Genomic DNA, 23,874 nt, shown 5'->3' with positions numbered 1-23,874 from the left:
GCGTTAGCGCCCCGTTAGCGCCCCGGTGGTGTGGTGTTAGCGCCTGGGGGCGCGAGCGGAGGGGCTCTAGCGCCCCTGTTGAAGCCCCACACCCCTCAGCCTTAGTAAAAGAGGGCCAAATCTAATCATAATCTAGCCCTTATAGTCAATGAATCATTCTGTCATGAAACCAGTTCATCATTAATTTAATACAAATATTAATATGAAAAACAAAATTTCATGCATACTATTCAAGAAAATTAAACTAGCTACCTTGAAATAAATAAATACTTGTACGTAGTAGTGTTAGAAAATTTGGAACCTTTGTATCGTGACACAAGATCCCATATAATAATAATTTGACCCCTTCCCAATTCAAATTAATACATCATATTGAACTAGAACATAAGAAACAAAGACGCATAGAGAGACCCCATTATCATGCATCTATCCATGAAGCAAAAACTGGGACGTGAGGCCTCATTTGTGGTGTTCCAAGAACCATTTGGTTAATGTTGTTTCCTTCAGGGCTATCTTCACGTGAGCTGCTCAAACTAGTAACCAATGATGATGCATTTGATAAGTGTGCTCCGAGTTTAGATGACTCGTCCACGTCAAGCCCCGGTCCAGTCCCAGTGTGACTGTTGAGTGTCATTGTCCAATCCAACCTGTTCTGGTTTGTGGTGTGCTCGGTTAATATGCACTTGGGTTCACCATTTTGAGACGGTGGTTGGTCTGACAAGAGCTTGGTATTGGTGGTGTCCACCTCTTAGGTTCGCCTAGCTAGCTCACCGGCTAAAAGGGTGTTACTTGCAATGATCTTTTGGACATCATACCGTGATATGTCGAAGTTTGTGACTGCATTAACGCCACGGAATTTAATGGCGGCCACATCATAAGCTTCAGCAGCTTCTTCTTGGGTGCCTGTTTTTTAAGTTGTGAGTTGGTTTGGTGAATACAAGTTCAATGGAAAAGTGTGTAAAGGTCCCACTCAGGACTGATTTTGTTAGTTGAACTAAAAATTGTAAATAAAATGTATCAAGACATAAATTTGAAATCAGCTTCTTTTGTTGACAAAAGCAGCTTTGATCATCATCTTAAAGGTCAAGATTCTCAGAGATTTTAGGCTGTCAGGAGGGTGTTTGTTTTTAAAAGCATTCATATTTGTCTACTGGTTACTGAAACAATGTCACATCACACAAGCTTAAGTTTGTCAACCAGAGTTTGATAAATCAAGTCTGGATACTAGAGTTATATGGGTGGAATGACATACCAAAGTTTGATAAATCAAGTCTAGACACTAGAATTTATGACGCCACGCACGCAGATTTTTCAGATCAAATACGAACACTATAATGTCGAAACATACGGGTATATGATAGAGCGAAAAATGGTTTGTGGGGCATCATATCAAGCATTTTTTCATCAGTCAAATTAACAATTGTCATACGACTTATATAACCATTTTTACTTGTATTATGACCCATATGGACCACACTATTATGACATATAGTTGTGTTCATTCAAACACAACTAGTAAAAATATTAAGTTAACTTACTGAATGTGCCCAAGTAGAGATCCTTGTTCCCGGCCACACGGCCGATCCGAGCCTGCCAACGGCCATGTTGATGGTGTCTGAAATTTACAAACAAAAAAACCACCTTTAATTTAAACATAAAAGAAATAAATAACTGATGAACATAAATACTAGATTTTTATTTTTTATAAATCTATAAATGCTTTAGATCGACCTTGTTACACCTCGGTAGATCGATGCTCCCCTCGAGAAACCACTGCTTCTCCTGAAAAAAAAAATAATAACAAAAGTCGAATTATCAGTTTTTTAACACAGATTATAGAACATTTAATGTGACAATGTAGATCGTTACCGCCTCAAGTGAGCTACATATTCTTGTCTAGACATGTTCTTCATCTCGTCAATTTCTTGTTTATAGTTCTCCAACTGAGAAATACATAAACAAAATATTATTTAAATAAAAAAACCAACATAAAAATAGTAAAACTGCATAAGTAGTAACAAGTTTAATATATAATAACAATGGAAACAAATTACTGGAAAGTTGATGTGAGTTGCAGGACCCCAATACTTAAGTGCTGCTAAATCATAAGATCTAGCAGCTTTCTCTTCCATATCATAACCACCTAGATAAACTAATCAAATAAAAAAAGATGTAAGAATATATATAATTTGTTACAGTTTTCAAATTTTGAATCTTGAATCAAACCTTGTCTTCCCTTCCTGCTTTGACCTTCTTTCTTACAACTATTATCCCACAAATGTGCTTCATATCTTCCAGTCCATCTATGCCTAACAAAACAAACAAATCAAAATGTGTGCAAAAAAAGGTTTAATATTATTATTATAACTTAAAGAAACTAACCTTGTAACACCTCGGTACTGAGAGGTTCTTTGACCAAAAGTATCCAAAGATTTCCGATGAACAATTTGTTTTGGTTGGTCAACTAATTTCTCAGACGATCTTTTCTTAATAGTATTAGTATTAGCAGATGGTATGATTTGGTGTTGTGGTGTTGTTGCAGGTATACATGGGGTTGTTGGTTGTGAACAACCAAAGCTCATTGACAACTGTAAATCTCCATTATTATGATGGCCATAGTTTCTTGCTACCCAGTTCTTGAAGCCATCTTCTTCAGTGTAACTTGGTATGTAGTAATCTGGGTAGTGATGGTGTTGAATCTGGTGTTGGTTATAAGCATCATGTTGGTTGTAGTACAATGCACTGTTAGGGTTTACACCACCAAAGAAGTTCTCAAGTTTTGGTGGAGATGAAGTGGTGCTTCCTAAAAACAACACATTGTTTATTACTAATTAATATGAGATAATAAGATATATACAATATTAGAAAGATGTTTTGAAAACACAAACCTTGTGATTCATGTGATCTTGTGATGGCTTCCATCAAACAAAGTGAGCCATCAGACTTGAGGGGCATAATAGGAAAGTTGGAGTAAATCTCATGATCACCACTTTCACCATACATGTGTGGGTAGTTGAAGTGAGAAGCTTCTTCCATGGTTGGGTTTGTGTTTGTGTTTATGTGAGGAGAAAGAGAGAAACCTAACCAGTTGTTGCTGTTTTTGTTGTTGTCAATGTGGTCTGTGTTGGTGTTCATAGACTTCATTTTTGTGTGAATCTAACTTACTTTCACACTTGGAATAAAGGAAATTAAACCAAACAAGGTTTTGATTTTTCTTGATGCAAAGCTTAATCAATCATTGGGAAGATAGTAGTTTACTAATTATACTTTGCTTTCCCTCCATTTTTGAAACTAACAGAAACACAAATGTATATATGGGACAATCTATCTGGAACACCACCCAACAAAGACAAAATAAACCTCTCACTTTTTCCATCTTAAAAACTTTAATATATTTATTTATCTCACTCCATCGTAGAATTAAAGAAATATATATAAATAAGTTATTCGTTTATGCATATAAAATCAAATTATAATATTTGTACGTTAAAATATGACATTTAGATAACATGTATCACATGTAGAGTTTATTATAAAGTATAGACGTATTGTTATAACTATTTATCTTTTGTTCTTATTTTATTCTATAGTATTTTTTAACAACTAGTATTTCCATAATGTTTATATATAATGTTTAAAGTGAGACTAGACACAACATTTTAGTTGAAGATTATATCATTATACATCTTTATTACTATAGACCAAGCTAGCTAGTGGTTGTAAATAGTTGGGTTTTATCTTTTGTAATAGTGTACTTATATTTAGTTTTTGTTATTAATTTTATTCTACAGTTTTAGTATTTGGATATTTATTAATGTTTTATAATCATTAATGTTATATAATTATTAATGGTTGGGTAATTTTATCATTAGGTTTCTATTTCTAATCCCTCTTTATAATAATCTGATTTTCAGTTGTGCCAACAACAGAAAAGTATTAATGGATTCGGATAACATAAGTTTGTTTAGTGAAATTGTGTCTTAATGTTTTATTATGGAAGCAACATGTAAATATGTAATACATAATTTAATCTATAAGTATATATAAATTAATGAATTATATTATTATTCAAATAATGTCATACGCATGTTTTAACCTAGTATATATATTTATTGTATATACTTTTCTTTTTGGTTTAAATTCTTTCACCATTCACACTATTTACACTAAATAAAATAGTTAATCTTTGTCCAAAATACCTTTGGTCAGTCCGAAAAGATTTCCAAAGGAGAACAAAGCAATTTCCTTTAAGACTGAGGGGTGTGGGAGTTTCAAAGGGGGCGCTAGAGCCCCTCTGCTCGCGCCCCAGGCGCTAGTGCCACACCAAATGGGCGCTAGAGAGGGCGCTACCGAGGCGCAAACACCACCCGTGAGCATGGTAGCGGGAGAAGAGAGAGAGGATGTGGGGCGCTAGCGGGGCGCTAGAGGGGCGCTACCCACACCAGGGGCCAGGGGCTCCACCAAGGGCTCCAACACCCCCCTTTTTCAGTTTCTCTCTGCCACACGTCATAATATTATTGGTTCTTGGCTCTGCTGAAGCCCCCACTGGAACCCCCACACCCCTTAGTCTAAACTTACACAAAAGGAATGAGTTTACACTAAACAATAATGTTGTCATCGTTCCAACATGCCATCGGGATCCGTGTGTGAGAAAAACCACTTCTTTTGCTTTGCTTTTCTTTTTCTATTGCTTTCATCTTCTATAAATAAATAAGTTTTTAAACCATAAGTTTTACATTTAAAACTTATACAAAATTGTTTGGTTTGGTATGTAACTAGTCTCTTGCTTGTTACAATATGTATATACTTTACGTAATGTTGTTGTGATAATAAAATTCTTTTCGTTGATAGTTCAATATATATATATATATATATATATATATATATATATATATATATATATATATATATATATATATATATATAAAAGACTAAGTTTATTTACAACACAAATCAACTCAACTTTTAATAAAAACTAATTTCATTCTTTTTCACCTACACAACCCAATGTAACTCAACTTTTTTATTTATTTTCGTTCACAACTCAATTCAAACCAATTTTTTTATTACATATATCTTATTTTAATTTTAATTTTTTATATTATATATAAACAAGAAAAGTGTTTAGGGTGACACCCTAGAAAATACTAGAGTTATGTTTGTGTGTAGGATGGGATAAAAACTGCAAGATTTTGACTTGGATATGCTGAAAGTTGAAACTTGCACCCTTGCACTTTCTTTTTCATCCCACAAATAATACATTTAGATAGTAAGCTCATTCTTTCGACAAAGTACTAAATGTATACTATCTAAGATTAGTGGAATGGGTTCCGTCATACAAAATTTTGTTTTAGTTTTATATATTAGTGTATTTTGACATCGAACCTATACAAATTTCAACATCGAACCGATAGAAAAACCAAATCTAAGTGATAAACAATCGGACGTCTGTCCCTCGAAATTTTCTGAACTCACAGAAAAATATTTCTGGCTATGCACTGTCCACCATCATTAAACATAACACACGTTGATTTAAGAGAAATGACATTCAACCAGAAATCTCTCATGTCCACGGTGGATGTTGGATTTTATCAGGGTGTTAATTCTTTTGATCCTGATTTGTTTAATAAATGAAGTCATTGTAAATAATTAAATATTTTTAAGAAAGTATCGATCTGCTAAAGACTGAAAGACAAGAAAGGCAAAGAAATCCAGAGAGATGGCAATGAAATTTATGAAAGATGGCAAGTAAACTGCAGTTGCAGCAAGAAGAGGCAAAAAGACAAAAGAGTGCAGTTGTTAGGGTTAAGAAGAGAAACAGTGTTTATATATAGGTTTGATGTGAGTGGGGTTTCAAGGTCTATACACATAGACAGATATTAGATATATATACATGCTGATCAGTAGGGTATCTTTTGATATATATATACATAAATAGCATGAGGAGGAAATAGCTAGGGTTCTCCTATGCCTAGCTGGCTAGCTGTTCTGATGAGAAGTGCCTTGACAATCAGCTAAACGACGCCGTTTCAGTGTTTCCAGGAAGAAAGACATACTCAACAGGGTAAAGCATTTCCTCCTCCATCCTTTTGGACGGACTTTCTCTGCCCTCGTTAAACAATAACGATATAATATGATATAATATATATGTATTGTTTTTGACTGACAAATCAAAACAGTCGTATTGCAGTCCCATGCCCCTCACTCCCTCCCTCCCTCACTCTATGTTCATTCAAATATGTAATGTATTAATATTTATATTTATACTAGGATGAGATTCAAACAAAAATACTTAGATAGTAATTATAGAGAGAAAAACCAAACTCTTTTTAGTTTTTAGTGATTGAATCATGTTTGGAATGAGGGTTGAGATAGGCTTCTTTAATGTGTTTTTCACTTATAATTCGATCTCTCCTTTTTTTCATTTTATGATAAAAAAAAATATGTACGTGACGTCCACTTTTTTATAAACCCTTTTGTGTATTTTATAGGGTACTATTACTTGAAAAATGATCCCAACTTTTTCAAACTAACTACACACATGAAAGCAAAACGTTGGACTTAAGATATTCACCTAGAAGGACCATTTTATGTGTACGGGCGACATATAGCATATGAAGTTGGTGTAATGCCAATTGCCAGGTAACGCATGGCAACCTAGCATATGGTATGTTGCCCTAAATCTTGGGCATCATTCCATGTATTTTCAAAAGCTAATTTCACCTAATTTCATTTCCATCTATGTAGTGTACAAGACTATACCCCTACACAAGTAACAACACAATATATTGTGGTGCATAAACTAATTAACCAATTCCAGTTCGCTAACAAACATATGCTCATAATCATGTTTATGTTATGCCAATTCACTCTTCCCTTGTTGCATATCCAACATTTATAACACCATCAACTTTCACAACATAATAATTATCTCGTTTCTATTTTATAAGGCAAAATGGACATGTATCTTGAGATCCTTTGATCTAATTTAGGTGAAAAAAATGGCCGTTTCATCAACTTTCACAGACGGGTTGAGCTAGCATGTACGTGTTTGAGACACATGGTTTTAAGTGTGTTCATGTTATATAAATATGTGGATATATCTTTTTAATCATACATATAACATCGGTATTTAACTCAATATTTATACTAGCCAGCAAAAATGGGGAAATAGTCAGTAAAGTTCCATGAAATATTGCATGCCAAATTTGTTCATGGGGACAGATTTTCTAGTAGGATTAAGTTGGTGTTTTTGGGAAAAGGTAAGAGAGAGATGATGGGCAAAAACGAAAAAGAAAATTATGCTATGGATGATAATTTATAAAAAAGGAAAAAAGTTAGTAGTAATGATGAGAGTATATCCACCCATTTGTAAAAACAAACCTCATTATTTTTTATTTTCGTTTGTAATTTCTCTTAAAAGAGCCATAAAAATAAAGATTATCATTGTCAATTTAATTCTTCTTCTTATTCTTTTGTCTGCTTTAAATGAGTCATCTCACTGTACCCTTCAATTATTCAGTCCCTCTTTGGTTGTTTTTACCATACAAGGGCCAATGTGCCTCCATCACTTGACCTCTACTCTCATCTCACCCTTGTATTTCAACTTTATAAAGTCTTTTAGTCTCTTCTTATCAAATCAAACACCTTAAAATAGCTTTAAATACTAACAATAATAGATAAGTAATTATGAACATTTTATCTCATGCTTTATTTGACAATGTCTAGATAATCTTGTTAACATACTCAACTACCATAATTTAATTTTGTGAATGATTCAAAGTACAAAAATTTATAAATACTGCAACGAACATTAATGGTGTTAAGAAGATAGCATGCTAGCCACAAGCCAAAAGCATCCATTATTTTATAACATTAAACACCCATAAAACATGAAAAACAACATAAACATTTAAACATCATGAAAATGATCAAACAAGCTTCTTGTCTAGGTTAAATCTTTTTGTGAAGAAAAGATCTCTAACCCAAAGTGGGGAGACTGAAAGGAAGGCAAATAAAGGTGTCATATGACCAAACACTATTTGTTTTGGTGGCTTCGGGGTCAAAACCTTTTTTGCTATATGTCGCGCAAACAAAGTTGCATCAGTAGATTTGCCAACTTGTGAAGCTCTAGCGCGCTCGGCTATTTCTTGGCTAAAATCTTTATAAAGCTCCCAATTGTTATTTGATAATCGGCTCGTGTTGTGGCTTCCTAAATTTGATCTTATAGCCCCAGGAATTACCAAAACTACATTAATTCCAAAGGGTTTTAGCTCCAACCGAAGAGTATGGGACATTGCATGAACTGCGGCCTTGGTAGAACAATATGAACCCGCCCAAGGCGTGGGGGCTTTTCCAACCACGCTCCCAACATTGACTATGACCCCGCTTTTTCGCGAGGCCATTGATGGCACAACTTGTTGTACCATTCTAAGTTGTCCTAATGTGTTTATTTCATAAGCTCTTTTTATCTCATCCAATGAGACCTCGGCTAGTGGGCCCGTGCTTCCTATCCCGGCATTATTAATTAATACATCTATCCTGCCATGTTTGGATATTACTTCTTTCACAGCCGATGAAACACTTTTATCAGATAAAACATCAAGCTCTAGCGTTTCGATTTGTTCATCTTGTAGATCGGACAAGTCACCCATCCGTTGAGATATATCGGACGTGATGACGTGGCAGTTTTGTTCAGCAAACGCCTTGCAATATTCATAGCCTATGCCGCCTTTAGCGCATCCCGTCACCAAAACAACCTTCCGGTCACTCATGATTATGTTAAATGCAATCTTTATGCATCATAATAATCTACTTATAGACAATCTTGCTATCTCCGTTGTTTATGTAATTGTTTAATGTTGGAATTGAAGAATATCCTTTGAATAGGTCAAGATTGCAGGCCAAAGAACAAGTGAAACCCATTGATGTGGTCCTTTTGTATTTATTTGACTAGTATAACAAAGGTGAAAACTTTATTAATAGTTAAGTGTTAAAAGTTAAGGTTGGTAGTGGTACTATGTAATATGTGTGTGTTGTGAAATAATTAAAGGATCCATTGAGAATAATTGAGATGATGAGACCACGTAAGTATAAATTCAGGTGGGATTTTGGGAACACAAAGATCCAAACAATATCTAATGAAACATGATAAATTACAAAATACCCATTTGGAGAACATATGCTATATAAAATAAATAACTAAATATATATATATATATATATAAATAAGATCTATGCATATTGTACATGTGTGTGAGTGTATATAGAGGGAGGATCCGACTGTAGTAAAAGCTTTTTCATATATGGCGTTTTATGACACGTGACGTCCCAGTTAATAATTGAGAATTTTATAAAAATGAGAGTGAGAAAACTCTGTTGTTAATTCCGGTCGTGTTCACAAGTTGGTGAATATGAAAGGACATACGATGACAAATCGGTCAAATTGGTTTAGTTTCCTAATTGTAATATGATTATTATGGTAATGTCTTGCTCACAAAGTTAGGTTAGATTATAAATATAGGCTTGGTTAGATGCTTTAAATGTGTGATCAATAGAGAATTATTGTAACGACATTTTGAGTAAGTTTTCTCTTACAATAACAAATGTTTGATCGATCTTGAAACTCTCCTACCAAAATTACTCTATTGTTTTAAATATAATTAAATATAAATATCTTAAATATTTGATTGGTTAGAGTTTATAGGAAAAAATCTGATTGGTTGGAGGATTTAGTAGTTAGCGTTTTATTGGGGATTTTGATATAGGAAGTCTTCGTTTATATATATTTAAGATATTTCTAATAAAACTTTAATGAAGCAATATTAACAAAAATAATTTTTTTTCCAAATAACCAGGGGTTCTGCCCTGCCCCTTGGACCCTGTTAGGGCTGTTGTCCCCGGACCTCGTTTGTTAGGGGTTTCGCCCATAACATCATAATAGACTAAAACAAGTGAACTCTGCACATCCCGAACTTACTTAATGTTTATTATGATTACATTGATCACCCAGTTAATCCAATTACACTAAAATATTAACACGTTTTCTACAAAACACTTGAGGCCAAATTGGTTCAAAACTTTGAGGTGGTGGTGGGGCTGGGGGGTTCATAAAGTTTTAGGAGAGTTTTGAGGTGTAAAATGGCCCACTAAGAATAATCTCAAAGTGGGTTTTCATTTAAGTATATGCTAAGGCTATACGTACTGGGGCGGAAAATAGGCGACAAGGCCTACAAAACCATGGAACCCCCCCCCCCCCCTGGGCGATAAGTGGGGGACATATATATATGGCTACAGGGCCAGTTTTTGGGCCGTGCAGTGGCACGAGGCCCAAATTATCAAAGGGCCCAAAGTTTAACATGTTATTTTATAGATATGCCGAGGCCAATTGAAAGAACCCTAAAATCTACACAAAGCAGAGTTCGTTTGTCTATTGAGGATCAAGCAAAGGCCAAGGGGTATCGATCATCGATTGGAGATAAGCAGGCCACTTGAATATCTCAATTCGATCTGTTAGTCGATGTGTTAATCTAATTATATGCTAGTAAAATTGAATCTGGATCTTAGTTATTATTTTAATAGAACCTAAAGGTATGATTTCTATTCTTGTTAAATCGTTTTTGTTATGCCTTGATATAAATGCATGATTTTACTTTCAATTTCTTATTAGATCTATAAATAAAATGGGTTTTTATAATGAAACTTGTCCGACACTTTGTTGAGTTCTTTGGGGATTTTTATTAGTTTTTATATATTAACATATTTTTTAGAGAAAGTGTTTATGTTTATCTAGTAAGAGTTTGTCCCACAACCAACGTTTCACTCACTTAGTCACAATCACTTAATAAAATTTATGTGATTGAAATTAAACAATCTAGACAGTCAAAGTTCTTGATTTTATGAAATAATCTAGGTACCGTTAGACAATCCAGTTAACCTCTTCTTTGTGTTATTTCCTTTTAAGTTAAATAAGTGTCTTGTTATTTACTTGTCCATCAAACTAACACTAGACAATAAAGACTTGACCGAGACATTTGCTTCCCTAAATGCTATGAGAGCCTTAAAATTCGCTTAAGTTTGATCATTTTAATATAGTAGTTTTGTTCTATATGTATTATATAACAGTTGTATTCATGTTGTGGTTTTTGGATATATAATTGATTAGTTTATATTATAAGGAGGAGGCCCCAAATTTATCTCGCACGAGGCCTAAATATTTTTTATCATTCTCAGAGACGGGCATATATGACTACAACACTGCTACATCCTTAAAATAAAATCTCACTTTTTAATGACTAGAAGTCATATATCGTAATTGTCTCATTTTATAGCTATTAGATACATATAGGCTAAACTAATTCTGCAACTCTCTTATCGCAGATGATGGACAGAGAGAATCTAATCTTAAAATGAATATGACATCACTCACATGTTTCAAGGCCTATGTATGACATTTCACAAGAGAGAAGTTACATTGCTAAATATCTTTTACTTTAGTTAGTAAATTATGTGTGTGTAACTGTGTATACAGAAAGACTACAATAGTACAATATATCTTAACACAAAAAGAGAAAAACTCCCAACAAAATACAATCTTTACTAGCTCCTATAAGTAACCTTTAAAATCAAAGAAACTAAGTAAAATCTTGAAAATCTATACAGGTAGATGCTAGATTTGAAGTAAATATAATAGAACAGATAAAGTACCTAAATTCCTAGGACCCCTCCAGCTACAGGGCCAGAAACAAAGGGAAAGAAAGAGTGGATTTTTTTTTTGAATTCAATACACGTAATCTATAAAGTGGTTGGTTGGTAGGGTAATTGAATTGAATGCGCCTTTCATGTCTGTTTACTGTTAAGTGTTGACACAATTTTGGCCTTGGAAATATGGCTTCATTTTGCTTTGCTTTATTACCACTCTTCTTTTAGACTAAAAGAAAAGACCAAACAAATATTGGCCCCCCAAAGAATGTAGTGGAAAAGGACAACAAATCAAATGGAATTTAAAGTCATTTGATCTAATCAATCTACACATTTAGTAACTTCTTATGGTTTCAAATATCTAAAGGTAATAAAACACCATGTTTAAACAAGTCTATGATGATCTGTGTAAAAAAGAAAATGATCTGGATAACATAAGATATGCACAAATATAATGTGAATGTAATTTGAAACATATGGAATATAATTCGGTTTCGATCCTCTGGAAAAACTAAACAGTAAACACGAACACCAGTCCTATGGTTGAATTTGATCTCTGATTTGCGTAAGAACAAGTGAAGATATTTAAAGATGAGTGGGCATGAAAGTATGCCTAAAACTATAGTGCATAGAGAAAGCCCATATCCTAATTCTATGGGGGCTTGATTCTCTGTTAGCGGACCAACAACTATAACAGGCCCGGTGGAGTAATTAATTTACTGGTCCATTAACCAAGAGATTACGTTCTAGGTGCGAGAAGCAATATATGTGAATATTTGTAGTTTTTAGAACTATTTGTCATTGACAATTTGTTGTTTATCTTGAACATCTTAATCAATAAAAAATAACTCGTACAATAATTAAATAACTCGATGTAGGAGTACCTTGTGTCAACTTATGTAAGTCAACTTAGGTAGATCCTGCATGAGTCATTAGGCGTGGATTGTTTTATAGAGGCCAACTCTTACTACGGCGGATAAGTATTAATGTTCTTTTACGTTAATAAATGATGGCAATTAAATGTTGACATATATAATTAGAATTATTTGATTGACCAGTATAAAGTACTATAAACATTAGAATAAAGTTTAACCCAAAATTATTACATGTGGATGTATCTTGATCACCTTGATCTAGTGAATCGTGTTTGGCTATGAGTTGCGGGGGTGCTAAGCCCCTTCATGTAGACAATCTGGGCGCAGGACAACTTTAAACATGGGGTGCGACGGATAACTTTTCTAATAAACCTTTGATACAGATGCATCAATGCAACATTGGATAACTTTAGTTAACACCGAGTCCGTAAACTAGGGGCATGTAAAGTTGGCTTGGTTATGGGGCTTAACCACAACGATAGCCGAGTTTCGGGTATGAAAGATTACTTAACCACAACCATAACCATAACAACCATAACCTAATGGTTGGTTAACCGTCGGTTACGGGTTGTTCTCGGTTAATTGTCCAATGTATCCTTATCAAATTTTTTGTGTTCTAGTTGAAAATGATTTGTTTGGTTATCGTATGAAATATGGTAGTTCCAAGCTTGGTTATGATTATACATAGTTGTAGCGTAAATTTTAGCTTTTGAAACCGGAGATTGGGGTATAAATGATGAAAATAGAAGTATAAAATTTAAAAAATATAGTCGGTTATCAAAAAACGTTTAACCTGATACTAGAATTTTTCTCCCGCGCTACGCTACGTGTGGCAACGTTTGATAAAGAAATTAGCTTAGTCGCGTGTTTCGATGGTATTCTTTTTACATCTATAGAATACCCTTCACAATTTTTTCAATTAAAAATAACAAAACTAAACCTATGATCGATCTACATGGGTTTAACGTTTTAAACAGAAGGTATAAAACTAGGACTGTAAGCGAACCGGACGTCCGGCGGACGTCCGGGCGTCTGTTCGGCAAGAAGTTCATTTATGTTCGTCCGTTTAATAAACGAACAGGACATGGACACAAAAATTTCGTTCGGTAAGCTTAACGGACGAACACGGACAAGGGCCAAGTCCGTTCGATAGTGTTCGTGAACGTCCGGTAACGTTCGTCCGATTACGTCCGGTAATGTCCGACATGTATCGTTAGTGTTTATATCTATCCAGCATTGTAATTTAACTGCGGAATTTCTAGTGTTATTAATAACACTTTTATATTACTACACATGTTTGATGTCTCTTATATTATAGTGATCCACTTTATGTTAATATATTAAGTGTTAAGTATATTTGAATGTTATATGGTGTAATTCCTAATTTGTATTTGAAGTTGTTTAGATATATGCTTGGTGTTAATATGTAACCGTTTATATTTGTCCATTAGTATTCGTTGTCCATTAATGTTCACATGTTTGTTTGTCCATTAATGTCCATTAGTGTCCGTTTGCCCATTATTGTCCGTTAACGTCCGTTTAAAATATTAATGGACGGACACGGAAAAACTCAATTTCTTAATGGACGGACACGGACATGAATTTTCGTTCGGTAGAGTGTTCGTGAACCGTCCGTTTATCCGTCAAAAGCTTAACGGACGGACACGGACACGGACATGCTCCGGTCCGGTCCGGTCCGTGTACACCCCTGTATAAAACCTTGTAATTAATTCACTTGTTGAGTCTGTTGTGTTCCAAAATCACCCTGTTGATTGATCCAATTGGAAATCGAGTGAGTTTGAAATGTTTAGGGCTTCAATCAGTAGAAGACGACTCATCCTTACACGGAAATCAAACACAAACACAATCACACCCTCTTGGCTTTCAGTTTCACAATCACGACACAAACACGACCAACCTGACGCCGATGTTATACAACACCCAGACGCAGACGCCCCTCCGAGGTTATTCGTGGTACAACCTCGTTTTCGATCCGACAACGTGTTGAAAGTAAAGCTCGATGAAGCTCTTAATCTCGCCAATTCGCTTGAACAACAGCGAGATGGGTTTTTCTCTACCCAATTCTCCGACAAAGAATCCCCTCCACACGTTGTTGTGCAGAACCCGGCTTATCGAATCACTCGGGCAGGTAAGTTTTATATTAATATGTTGGTTTGTTGTATCTCACGGATTTAATTGTTTTTAATCATAACCTAAGCTACATGAGTGCCAATGAGCGTTTACTTTTTTGTTATTGTAACGATACCAACCGCTGCGCCTAGTTGAGTTTAAATTTGTATGTGTACTTTAGTTTATGTTGGTTGTGAATATTGATGGTCAAATGTGTAATGTCTAAAAAGAATTGAGCTTTTGTTAGAAGTGAGGAGTTTGGTTTTGGTGATGCAGATACTTACTTTGGACCAGGGACTGTGGACATTGTTAAATGCCATTTGAATGCCCAAGATTCACAAGTAACAGACGCTTCATTTTTTATTTTTTTTTGGATTGAAGAAACCTTTCAATAAATGTATTTCTGTGACAGGGTGGAGTCGATGCTGTATTTGTCAACGGGATTCTAACCGGAATTCAACAGAGAAACTTAGAGGTAAGTAGTAAATCATGCATTTCATTTACCTTGCTTGTTGCTCAGATAACGGTGTCTCTTGCATCCCAAGTTAATAAAACCCTGCATATGTAATTGTAATCTTTGTACTTGAGCTAATAAAGAGTAGGTGAACCCGAACCACATTATATTGTTTTGTCATTCTTATGTCATGTGCCTCCGTTCGTATATCAATTTTTGAGTGAGCAAAATCTTATTGTCTCTCAGGAATAAAAGCACTAGCACTTTGGTGTTTATTCACAGCCGAGTTTAAATACCTCTTTAAATTTATAAATAAATAAACTTAAAAGAGCCAAGTTTATTAGTATTTTATTTAGTATGTTTATCGGCGTAGTTAGTTTGATTTAATTTTAATGAGGCTATATGAATTGCTAGATATCAGGAGTTTGAGTTTTTGTTGGAGTTGGAGTTGGTTTTTGTGTAGGGTTTGGTATAAGTTAAGAGTCTGCATGTTTATATAATAATCAAGAAAGAGTTGTGATCTGAGATTGATCATAATAAGGTTTTATAGTTTAAACGTTATTGTGCTATATGTCGTAAAGTATCAATATACAAAAAACCATGATTTTTGGGCCCGTTTCGTGCCTTAGTTTATGCCAAATTTTGAGGTTTGACTTGTCAACCTAGAACACAACCATTTAACAACCATATCAAATACCATGTAATCTCTTCATTATACGAATTCGTTAAATGCAAAAAAAATTTGCTAAATTGTTATAATATTATGTCAGCGTGCATGGGGGAAAGCCGTTCTAGATCGTGTTGGTCTAATCATCGAGATATTTCATGCTCACGCTCAAACAAAAGAAGCAAAGCTACAGGTTTGTGATTCAATATTCATCAAACATTCTCCTTAATGATATTTTTAAAGATTAGTAGTTTTTTATTATTTGACCTTAAAGGCCGAGTTAGCTGCACTTATGTACAAAAGAACCAGATTGGTTCGCGTACGTGGTAGTGGCGGGCGTTTAACATTCGGTGCAGCCGGTGAAGCCGAAGTTGTTAGCGCCAGAGGGTACATATAATCATATAATACATGATACTTTTACAAATTAATAAATTCAAACGATTTATTTAAATTTAAACTATTTGAAATAAATTTACAGGAGAGGTAGTGGTGGACGCGGGTTCATTAGTGGGGCCGGAGAAACTGAACTTCAACTTCAACGAAGAAGGTTCTAATCCCTAATAGATTATCGTGCTATTATTTTAGTTTTTGATTATTGATGTAACAAATAAATAATGGAAATGTAATTTTAGAATCATAGAACGGAAAAATCAATTATTGTTGGAAATACAAGACGTACGGCGAACCAGAGCGCTCCAACGTGCTGCACGCAAAAGGTATGGAGGTACACACGGCCAGCACATGCCGACAGTTGCGATTGTTGGTTACACAAACGCGGTACGTGTGTTTCACAAATAAATTAATATTAATATAGTATGTCTTAACAAATTCACCAATTAAAATATGTTAACATGTATTTTATAAATCTTTTTCTAGGGGAAATCTACATTAGTTGGTGCACTTTCAGACATCAATCTCTTTTGTGATAATCGGTATGATGTTTTTACCTTTATTTTTTTTTATATGTAAGCTACGTTTTTGTCCATGTTGTTTAACATGAAATGCAGGATGTTCGCAACGGTTGATACAAAAGTACGACATGTTATTCTCCCATCAGGGTAAATATAGATTTTAATTTAGATTTATGTTTTTAGATAATCAAGATAATGAGAAATTTATAATTGTTATAGGAAGAAGGTGCTTCTTAGTGACACTGTTGGGTTTATATCAGACTTACCTGTGCAGGTAATTCAGATTTTTAGTTTTTGTTTTTAATAAAGTGAAATCATAGCTGTTCTCGTTTATTATTATTTGATGACTAATAATGTTACAGTTAGTCGAAGCGTTTCATGCTACATTGGAGGAAGTTGTTGAAGCTGATCTTCTTGTGGTAAGAAATTCTTTTTAGGGTGTAAATGAGCCATGTCAGTTGTGACCTATTCGAGATCGGCTTTGCTAAAAGCTCAAATCGAGCCGAACTTATATGAGCTCAAGGTCAAGCCTAAAAATAAGCCTGTTTAATAAACGGGCCCGAAACGAATCTATTATTTATTTAACTTTTATTTGATGTATTAAATTTATATCTATATAATAATAATTTTGTGTTTTGTTTTTAATTTATAACTGTGAGAATCTGTCATAAAAAAATGTCACGGGCCCCAACAGTAATTACTTGAATATTTAAAATTTTAATACTTGACGCAGCATGTATTAGACTCGAGTGCACCTAACCGCGACGAACAACGAGAGTCAGTGTTGGAAGTTCTCCAACAAATTGGTGTGTCTAACGAGAAGCTTGAGAACATGATTGAAGTCGGGAACAAGGTGTTCAAACTCAAAAGTCCACTTTACCCTTCCACCCCCAATAATCTTGCACATTCACATAACATTGTTTTGTAATTTTTTTTCGTCAGATCGATCTTTACAACGATCAGACAATTGTAATGGAAGAAGAAGACGAAGACTTGGATAGTTGGCTTTCAAAGGGAGATGAGGTGAAGTGGGATGATGCAAGTGCATCATTTGTAGGATGGAAGGCATTTGAGGAACAACCAAAAGACGTTTCTACCCTCTCGGGTGAAGTTAAAAGTGATTTGAAATCTCGACATGATTTTAACCCGCATGTTAAAACATCGGGTATCACTAGAGTTGGCTTACAAGAGCTGTTGGAGCTCATTGATAACAAGTTGAAAATAGATAATGTGGTGGAGAGAGGTGTGTTTGACCGAAAATGGCGACCGCCAAAAAAGCAGGATACCGGCATTGTAGTTGGATAGCTTTATTGTTTCTTAATAAGATCAAGATGAAGTCAGTAAGTGTATGTTAATTTTGTCAAGGTTCAAGTTTTCTGTTGAGATATATTGACTTGTTTTACTTCTATACCACAAGAAATTTTTTAAAATTTAGTTAAATTAAGTTCCAACATTTTACATGAAAGCACTTTGAAAAATTAAATATTTGTGTAATTGTCAATGTCTTATGTTGACGGATTTGAGTAGTTATTGGCATGTGCATGCATACGAGGCATCAACTTTGATCAAGTTAAATTAGGGTAGGAAACTGAAACGAAATCCATATTGACAATCACCGTTTGGTTTCGGTTCCTAGACCCTGCTAATAATTTTGCTATTGGTGAGATTTTTACTATGTATAGCTGTTGTTGCAATTTGGGTTCGGTTATGCCTCGTTTCAAAAATGAATCAAACAGGATCGCACAAACACTTTTAAATGTTTGTTATTGGAGTTTGAGTCAAAGATTCAAATCTTCAATAAAGAGTGTTGATGACTTGTATATTTAACATATATAAAAAAATATGATGTGATTATATGCAATGCATATTAGGATTTGGTATTTTGGTGTTAATGTGTAAAGAACGTTTAATATATGCAAAAGAAATTGAAATAGACTTACGGATTTTGGATTAAATCATAGTTTTAAATCATCTACGCATGTGTTATAAACTAAATTAATTACCATTGTTGGCAAAAGGTGGCACTTATCTATGATAAAAATGATTTTACTGCAACATGAATACATGGATAGCACATGTGTAATTAAATGTAATAATCACAAAGGTTTTATTTATATGTTAATTTTATGACTTTGTATTCTTTTATTCTTTTTTTTAGGTTATAAAGTTTGGGTCTTACCAACGTTGCTTATATCATAGTGAACATAATCAATAATGATCAAATTTATGTTGAGTCGTTGTCGTAACGCTCGGTTTTTTACTCCCAGGGTTTTACCAACGTCTGAGTTTCAATGTTCGGGTTTTACCAACGTCAGGGTTTAATGACTGAATAAATGTTGTTTTAAATACTTTCAAATTTTTATATGTTAATCAACCGAACCCTTGTTATTGCACAACTGCAACTCGGGTACATAAACAAATCTGACTTACCCCGGCGAGTTATGTGACCTGTCCGACGCAACGCGCTGGATAAAACACTAGTTCTAACTAAAACATAATTTTAATTGTTTCATAAAACATTTACTTATAAAACCCGTCGCCGACAAAGAAATTATTATATAACGAAATTGTGATTGAACAACTTCTTAATTGATTACCGGACAGACTATATTCCCGTTTCCTACATTATCGTATATTAAGTTCTACTTTAACGACTTACTTTTTAAATTAAGTTCAAACACCAACTGTAATAATGAATAACTGATTTCAAAGATTAGTTAGAGTCAAATGTTCACTGAAAACAACCTCTTTACGAATAATCTCTCATATCCTACTTATAGTTTTGTTATAGAATAGTTTACCGGTTATGATTGTTGTTGTTGTAGTTGTTGTTAGAAGAACTACATTAAGTTGTCGTCATAACCTCAAAACCATCTATATGTACTTCTTCTCTCGAATTTGAAATACTTCACAGGCCCTACCAATTAATAGTATTGCTGCAAGTGTGATTTTACTGGGTACGGCTGCTGTTGTTAGAATATCTCGTTCTCAACCTCGCAATTAGTTATAAATACTTCCACTCTTGAATTCGATCTATTACTAGGATTTGTTTACTACCATGAGGGATGAATTTCTTAGTCTCTTTCTGTTTAAAAAGTAAGACAAATTAGAAAGACCCTAGTTACCAAAACTCCACACAAGGGTGACATGTTTCCAAACTCATAAGCAGTAGCAACAAAAAAATTTAGTGTCAAATTTGGAAGCTGGAAACATGTAACAAGCTTAATTGTTTTAACTAGAGACAAACTTCAAAATTGCCCCCTCGACATAATGAATTTGTTGGCCCATAAATTAGCTGTCCATTGGGTTACTTAGGGCCCATTTTTCATTCAATCCAATACATACAATTCTGAATTGGAACATGGAAACGTGACTGGCTCGGTCCTAGTTAACTTTAATGACACAAGATGCTTGAATGCATACAAATAAAAAACATTTGGACTATTAGAAATATATGGCATATTTAACATTCATTGGAAGGCCATTAGGGGTGGTGTATAAGTGATATATTAAGCACTTAATTTCCTTTTAGAAGATATCTCATGTTATAATTTTAATGTCACTTGATTCTTTACCATAACCTATAGAAGGTCAATCACCTATTATTCATTGTATTCAAGTATTCGATCAGACGTGATAACGAGCGGTTCTTTGTGTATAAGGTATCAACTTGTAGTAAAAGAATCCCCACACACAACGTAGTTTGTCGTTGGTGAACCTACTTGAAGTGGATCTTTTGTATAGATTCCTTAAATTATAGACAAACAAAAACCAAGGGACCTAAATGGATGATTGAGAGGAAACAAATGGTCAAGACTATGTCTTCTGGAGGAAGGAAATGCTAACATGGAGAGTCTTGTGCATGTCAACATTGCCAATCGATTTTTGTTTCTTGCGGTTTAAGGAAATGGTCCCTCGGATATATATGGTCTTCATCGATACTTAAATACGTATATCTCCAAATACATGTTTGTTTACAATTAAAACTGATTTTTATTTAAAAACAGAAGCATTATTTTTTTCAAGAAAATACATATACAATAAACTAGGTTTTTTTTTCCATACTACAAGTGTATAGAAATGATGACAAGCTCTCATAAATATTTATATACAAGTAGACAAGTTAAACTGAAAAAACATTACATTGTCTGGATACTAATTAAAATATTTTGACTGCACATGTTAGTTTCAAATATAATATATTACTACTGGTTGTTAAATAAATAAAAAAGTCAATATTTGAGAGTAATTTGTTTTCCTACCTAGGAAGAGAAATCAATTTATGGCGATATTATATGATACGAATTTTAATATTTATATTTTAATAATAGACAAAAACATACAAGAACGAGATCATGTTTCAGCCCATACAGCATTAAATGTCTGTGAGGAGAATTAGATGTTATTATTGTTGCATCCAAACGACAAAACAAAAATATATATCTGATAAATATAGCTATTGTATGTACAATACACGTAATATTTATGCAGGTTGTTATAAAAGAAAATATTTCTTTGTAACACATCATCGTGTTTCCTGATATAATATGTTACAAACGTAATATTTTAATTAAATAGCGAACGCACAATTTTAAAAATGTAAACCAAAAATCAATATTTTTCTAAAAACCCTTTCTAACAAAAGCTTTCACAGTTTCACTACTCTACTTTTCGTCAATAATTTCCTATAATTTCTATACATTGCTGTAAAATATGTATAATTTTTTTCTTTTCTTTTATTATTATTATTCTTATTATTATTATTATTAATATTAATTTTTACAATAAGTGTAGTAAATTTAGAGTTTGAATTTGTTAAAAATGTGGATGAATTTTCGACAAATTTGTAACTATAAGGAAGTTAAATGTGTATGAAAGAGAACATGCATGAAACGGGATAACATGAAATGCAAATTTAAATAAATATAAACAATTATAGTTGGTGGATTTTTATTTTTCAAGTTTCAAGAACAAAATTATTGTTTAGTGACTTTTTAATCTTAAATACATATCACCAATATACTTTTGGAAGTATTTAAAGAAGCAGTGCTGTCGTGACACTCTAGTGATTTTCTGTTGATTCGAATTTCGTTTGTGATAAAGTGTCATACTTAAGCCAAGGTTTTACCATAATAAATCTACATACAGTATGTTTTCATGGAATTGATGACGGGCTATACTACTAAATAGTAAAAAATAATGAGTGATCATGTAAGGTCAAACCTGTTGGTTAAGAAAAAGTATATGTTACTTAAATAATGTTCCAACTTATAGATCCTATTTAATTTACTAATTAGGGAATCTTTGTTGATCATATTTAAATATTGATTAATCATATACTACTTAGTAGTTTAGTTTAACGTAAAAAAATGATTCTAAATCAGTTGGCAATATCAATGGGCGGAATAAGTCTTTCCGTTATTTTATTTTGCAATTTATTATCAACTCACAAAGTGTTCATACGGTCGGAGCTGATCGAACAGTCCAAATAGAGGCAACTCATCTCGCTTGAACAAATTACAGTATGGTTTGATTCACGGTTTAAATTATTATGATTTGGCATATGGAATGGCCGTGTAAATAACAAACACTACTTACCAAAATAGGTATTCCATGCCCTATGGGCAGTTTTCGACGACACAATTACGTTGGTAATCTCATACGGATTACCAACGTAAACCACAAATGAAATTCAAACCATTTCTAAAGGAGAGAATTCTCGTTTGCGTCACTGTGGTTTCATGGCGGAAGCATATTGAGCCCAAAAATGTAAAATGACCGATCGGGCGTGTGGCTTGAGTCCATTCGTCTATTAACGATGTTAGTTAGAGGTGCAATACAAACTGTTCACCCCTATATGAAACCTTCTAATCACTTTGCATCCATCCTCACAACTCATCAATCACTTTGCATCCCTCAACAATATATCCCTCACCACTGGTGCCGCCACGTTCCACCGCCCTGTCACCGTACACCACAGTCGCAACTATATTTGGGGAAGAAAATTAGGGAGGGGGGGGGTTGGGTTTAGATATCATACTGAATCACAAAAATTAGGAATCCATAGCTTCCTAATATAGTATAAATAGGTGTTCAACGCTTTGGTTTGATTACACCGCATCTCAATCTCTCAAAGATTCTCTAAAATGCAAAACCATTCATCTCGGTCATGTCTCAACCCAATTATTACTATATATATATAAATAAGAAGTTTGGTGCCGCAAGTGCCTTATTGGGTCACCAAGCGGCACCGTATTAGTTCATGAATTTGTTTTTTTCTTTTTTCGTTTTTGTTTTATATAATTTAGTTACCATAACGAACGTACGTAACGAAAACCGACAAAACGTTATTTTCTTTGTTTTAGTTCCGATACTAACCAAACTAACAGAAAATACCGAATTCACATAGACTCTCCTCCTCAACAATTAGGTTTTACCAACGCATAAATTTACCGGCCGACACCCCCCCCCCCCCTTCCAATTGGCCATTGGCCCCCCTCAATTTTTATATTTTTTCGTTTTTTGCTCTAGTACCGTTACCTCAATTTTTATATTTTTTCGTTTTTTCCTTTAGTACCGTAATTGGAACCAGTCGAGTTACCTCCTCAATGCCCAGGATCGATCAAATAAACATCGTTTTAAAATTTTGGTCCTAATATGTTAATTTGACGCATTAATTTTTTAGGTTTTAACGCTCAAATTTTACCGCTGTGTCTATACCGTAACAAACACAACTGATACCAACCGAATTCGTGTCGAGTCACCGTCATAATGCTCAGGTTTTTACCAACGATGAGCTTTTGCCAGCTGCCCAAGCGCAATGTGCCGGGTAAAAAAAAACTAGGTTGGACTAATGGCAAATGTGGAAAACATTATTATGATACTCAAAACAAATACAACTCATGAGCTCTGATATAAGTTCGATCTATGTCTAATGTCAGGTAACACTTAAATGGCTTATGGCTTGTTGTAAAAATTTTCAAGACTTCCTCAAGACGACGTCCAACTCCACCTTTCAAGCTTATTTGACAATATATTGCAAGGCGAGGAAAGCAAGAAATGAAGAAGGCGTTGAGTCAATGGCATTAGAACTGCAAATTAAAGATGAAGTCTATGTGACAACAACGAATAACGATG

At 34.0% G+C, this 23,874-nt stretch overlaps 3 protein-coding genes across 3 annotated transcripts; 1 reads left to right on the top strand and 2 right to left on the bottom strand.

Annotated features, from left to right (window-relative positions):
* Positions 1–458: 458 nt before the first annotated feature.
* On the bottom strand, positions 459–3,307 carry LOC143598236 (AP2-like ethylene-responsive transcription factor ANT). Its single transcript, XM_077076506.1, has 8 exons — positions 2,889–3,307; positions 2,383–2,803; positions 2,227–2,309; positions 2,055–2,152; positions 1,870–1,943; positions 1,732–1,782; positions 1,539–1,615; positions 459–903 (listed from the first exon to the last, which is right to left on the bottom strand). Exons 1-8 carry the CDS (start codon positions 3,142–3,144, stop codon positions 749–751), a joined length of 1,215 nt encoding a protein of 404 aa, XP_076932621.1. The 5' UTR covers positions 3,145–3,307; the 3' UTR covers positions 459–748.
* Positions 3,308–7,383: 4,076 nt separating this feature from the next.
* Positions 7,384–8,913, bottom strand: LOC143598235 (short-chain dehydrogenase ptmH-like). Its single transcript, XM_077076505.1, has one exon. It carries the CDS (start codon positions 8,772–8,774, stop codon positions 7,932–7,934), a length of 843 nt encoding a protein of 280 aa, XP_076932620.1. The 5' UTR covers positions 8,775–8,913; the 3' UTR covers positions 7,384–7,931.
* Positions 8,914–14,378: 5,465 nt separating this feature from the next.
* LOC143598232 (GTP-binding protein At3g49725, chloroplastic-like) lies at positions 14,379–18,147 on the top strand. Its single transcript, XM_077076503.1, has 13 exons — positions 14,379–14,724; positions 14,982–15,046; positions 15,118–15,180; positions 15,930–16,019; positions 16,101–16,213; positions 16,305–16,373; positions 16,459–16,603; positions 16,703–16,758; positions 16,834–16,884; positions 16,957–17,011; positions 17,100–17,156; positions 17,471–17,590; positions 17,680–18,147. The coding sequence occupies exons 1-13, from the start codon at positions 14,379–14,381 to the stop codon at positions 18,040–18,042; spliced, it is 1,593 nt and encodes a 530-aa protein (XP_076932618.1). The 3' UTR covers positions 18,043–18,147.
* The last annotated feature ends 5,727 nt before the right edge of the window (positions 18,148–23,874 follow it).

This window comes from Bidens hawaiensis, unplaced genomic scaffold (genome assembly GCF_021521415.1).
Source record: "Bidens hawaiensis isolate Kalapana, Puna unplaced genomic scaffold, B.hawaiensis_p1.1 tig00049835_1, whole genome shotgun sequence".
Classification (NCBI taxonomy): domain Eukaryota; kingdom Viridiplantae; phylum Streptophyta; class Magnoliopsida; order Asterales; family Asteraceae; genus Bidens; species Bidens hawaiensis.
This window is presented reverse-complemented; position numbering and strand designations above follow the sequence as displayed.

Bases quoted from the DNA above. Each gene is read 5' to 3' on its own strand.
- LOC143598236 (XM_077076506.1), bottom strand. From the start codon at position 3,144: ATGAAGTCTATGAACACCAACACAGACCACATTGACAACAACAAAAAC. The intron at 2,804-2,888 runs GTTTGTGTTTTC...TGTTGTTTTTAG, and splicing joins AAGATCACATGAATCACAAG to GAAGCACCACTTCATCTCCA. The intron at 904-1,538 runs GTAAGTTAACTT...CTTAAAAAACAG, and splicing joins TCTCTACTTGGGCACATTCA to GCACCCAAGAAGAAGCTGCT.
- LOC143598235 (XM_077076505.1), bottom strand. From the start codon at position 8,774: ATGAGTGACCGGAAGGTTGTTTTGGTGACGGGATGCGCTAAAGGCGGC.
- LOC143598232 (XM_077076503.1), top strand. From the start codon at position 14,379: ATGTTTAGGGCTTCAATCAGTAGAAGACGACTCATCCTTACACGGAAA. The intron at 15,047-15,117 runs GTAACAGACGCT...TTTCTGTGACAG, and splicing joins TGAATGCCCAAGATTCACAA to GGTGGAGTCGATGCTGTATT. The intron at 15,181-15,929 runs GTAAGTAGTAAA...ATATTATGTCAG, and splicing joins TTCAACAGAGAAACTTAGAG to CGTGCATGGGGGAAAGCCGT.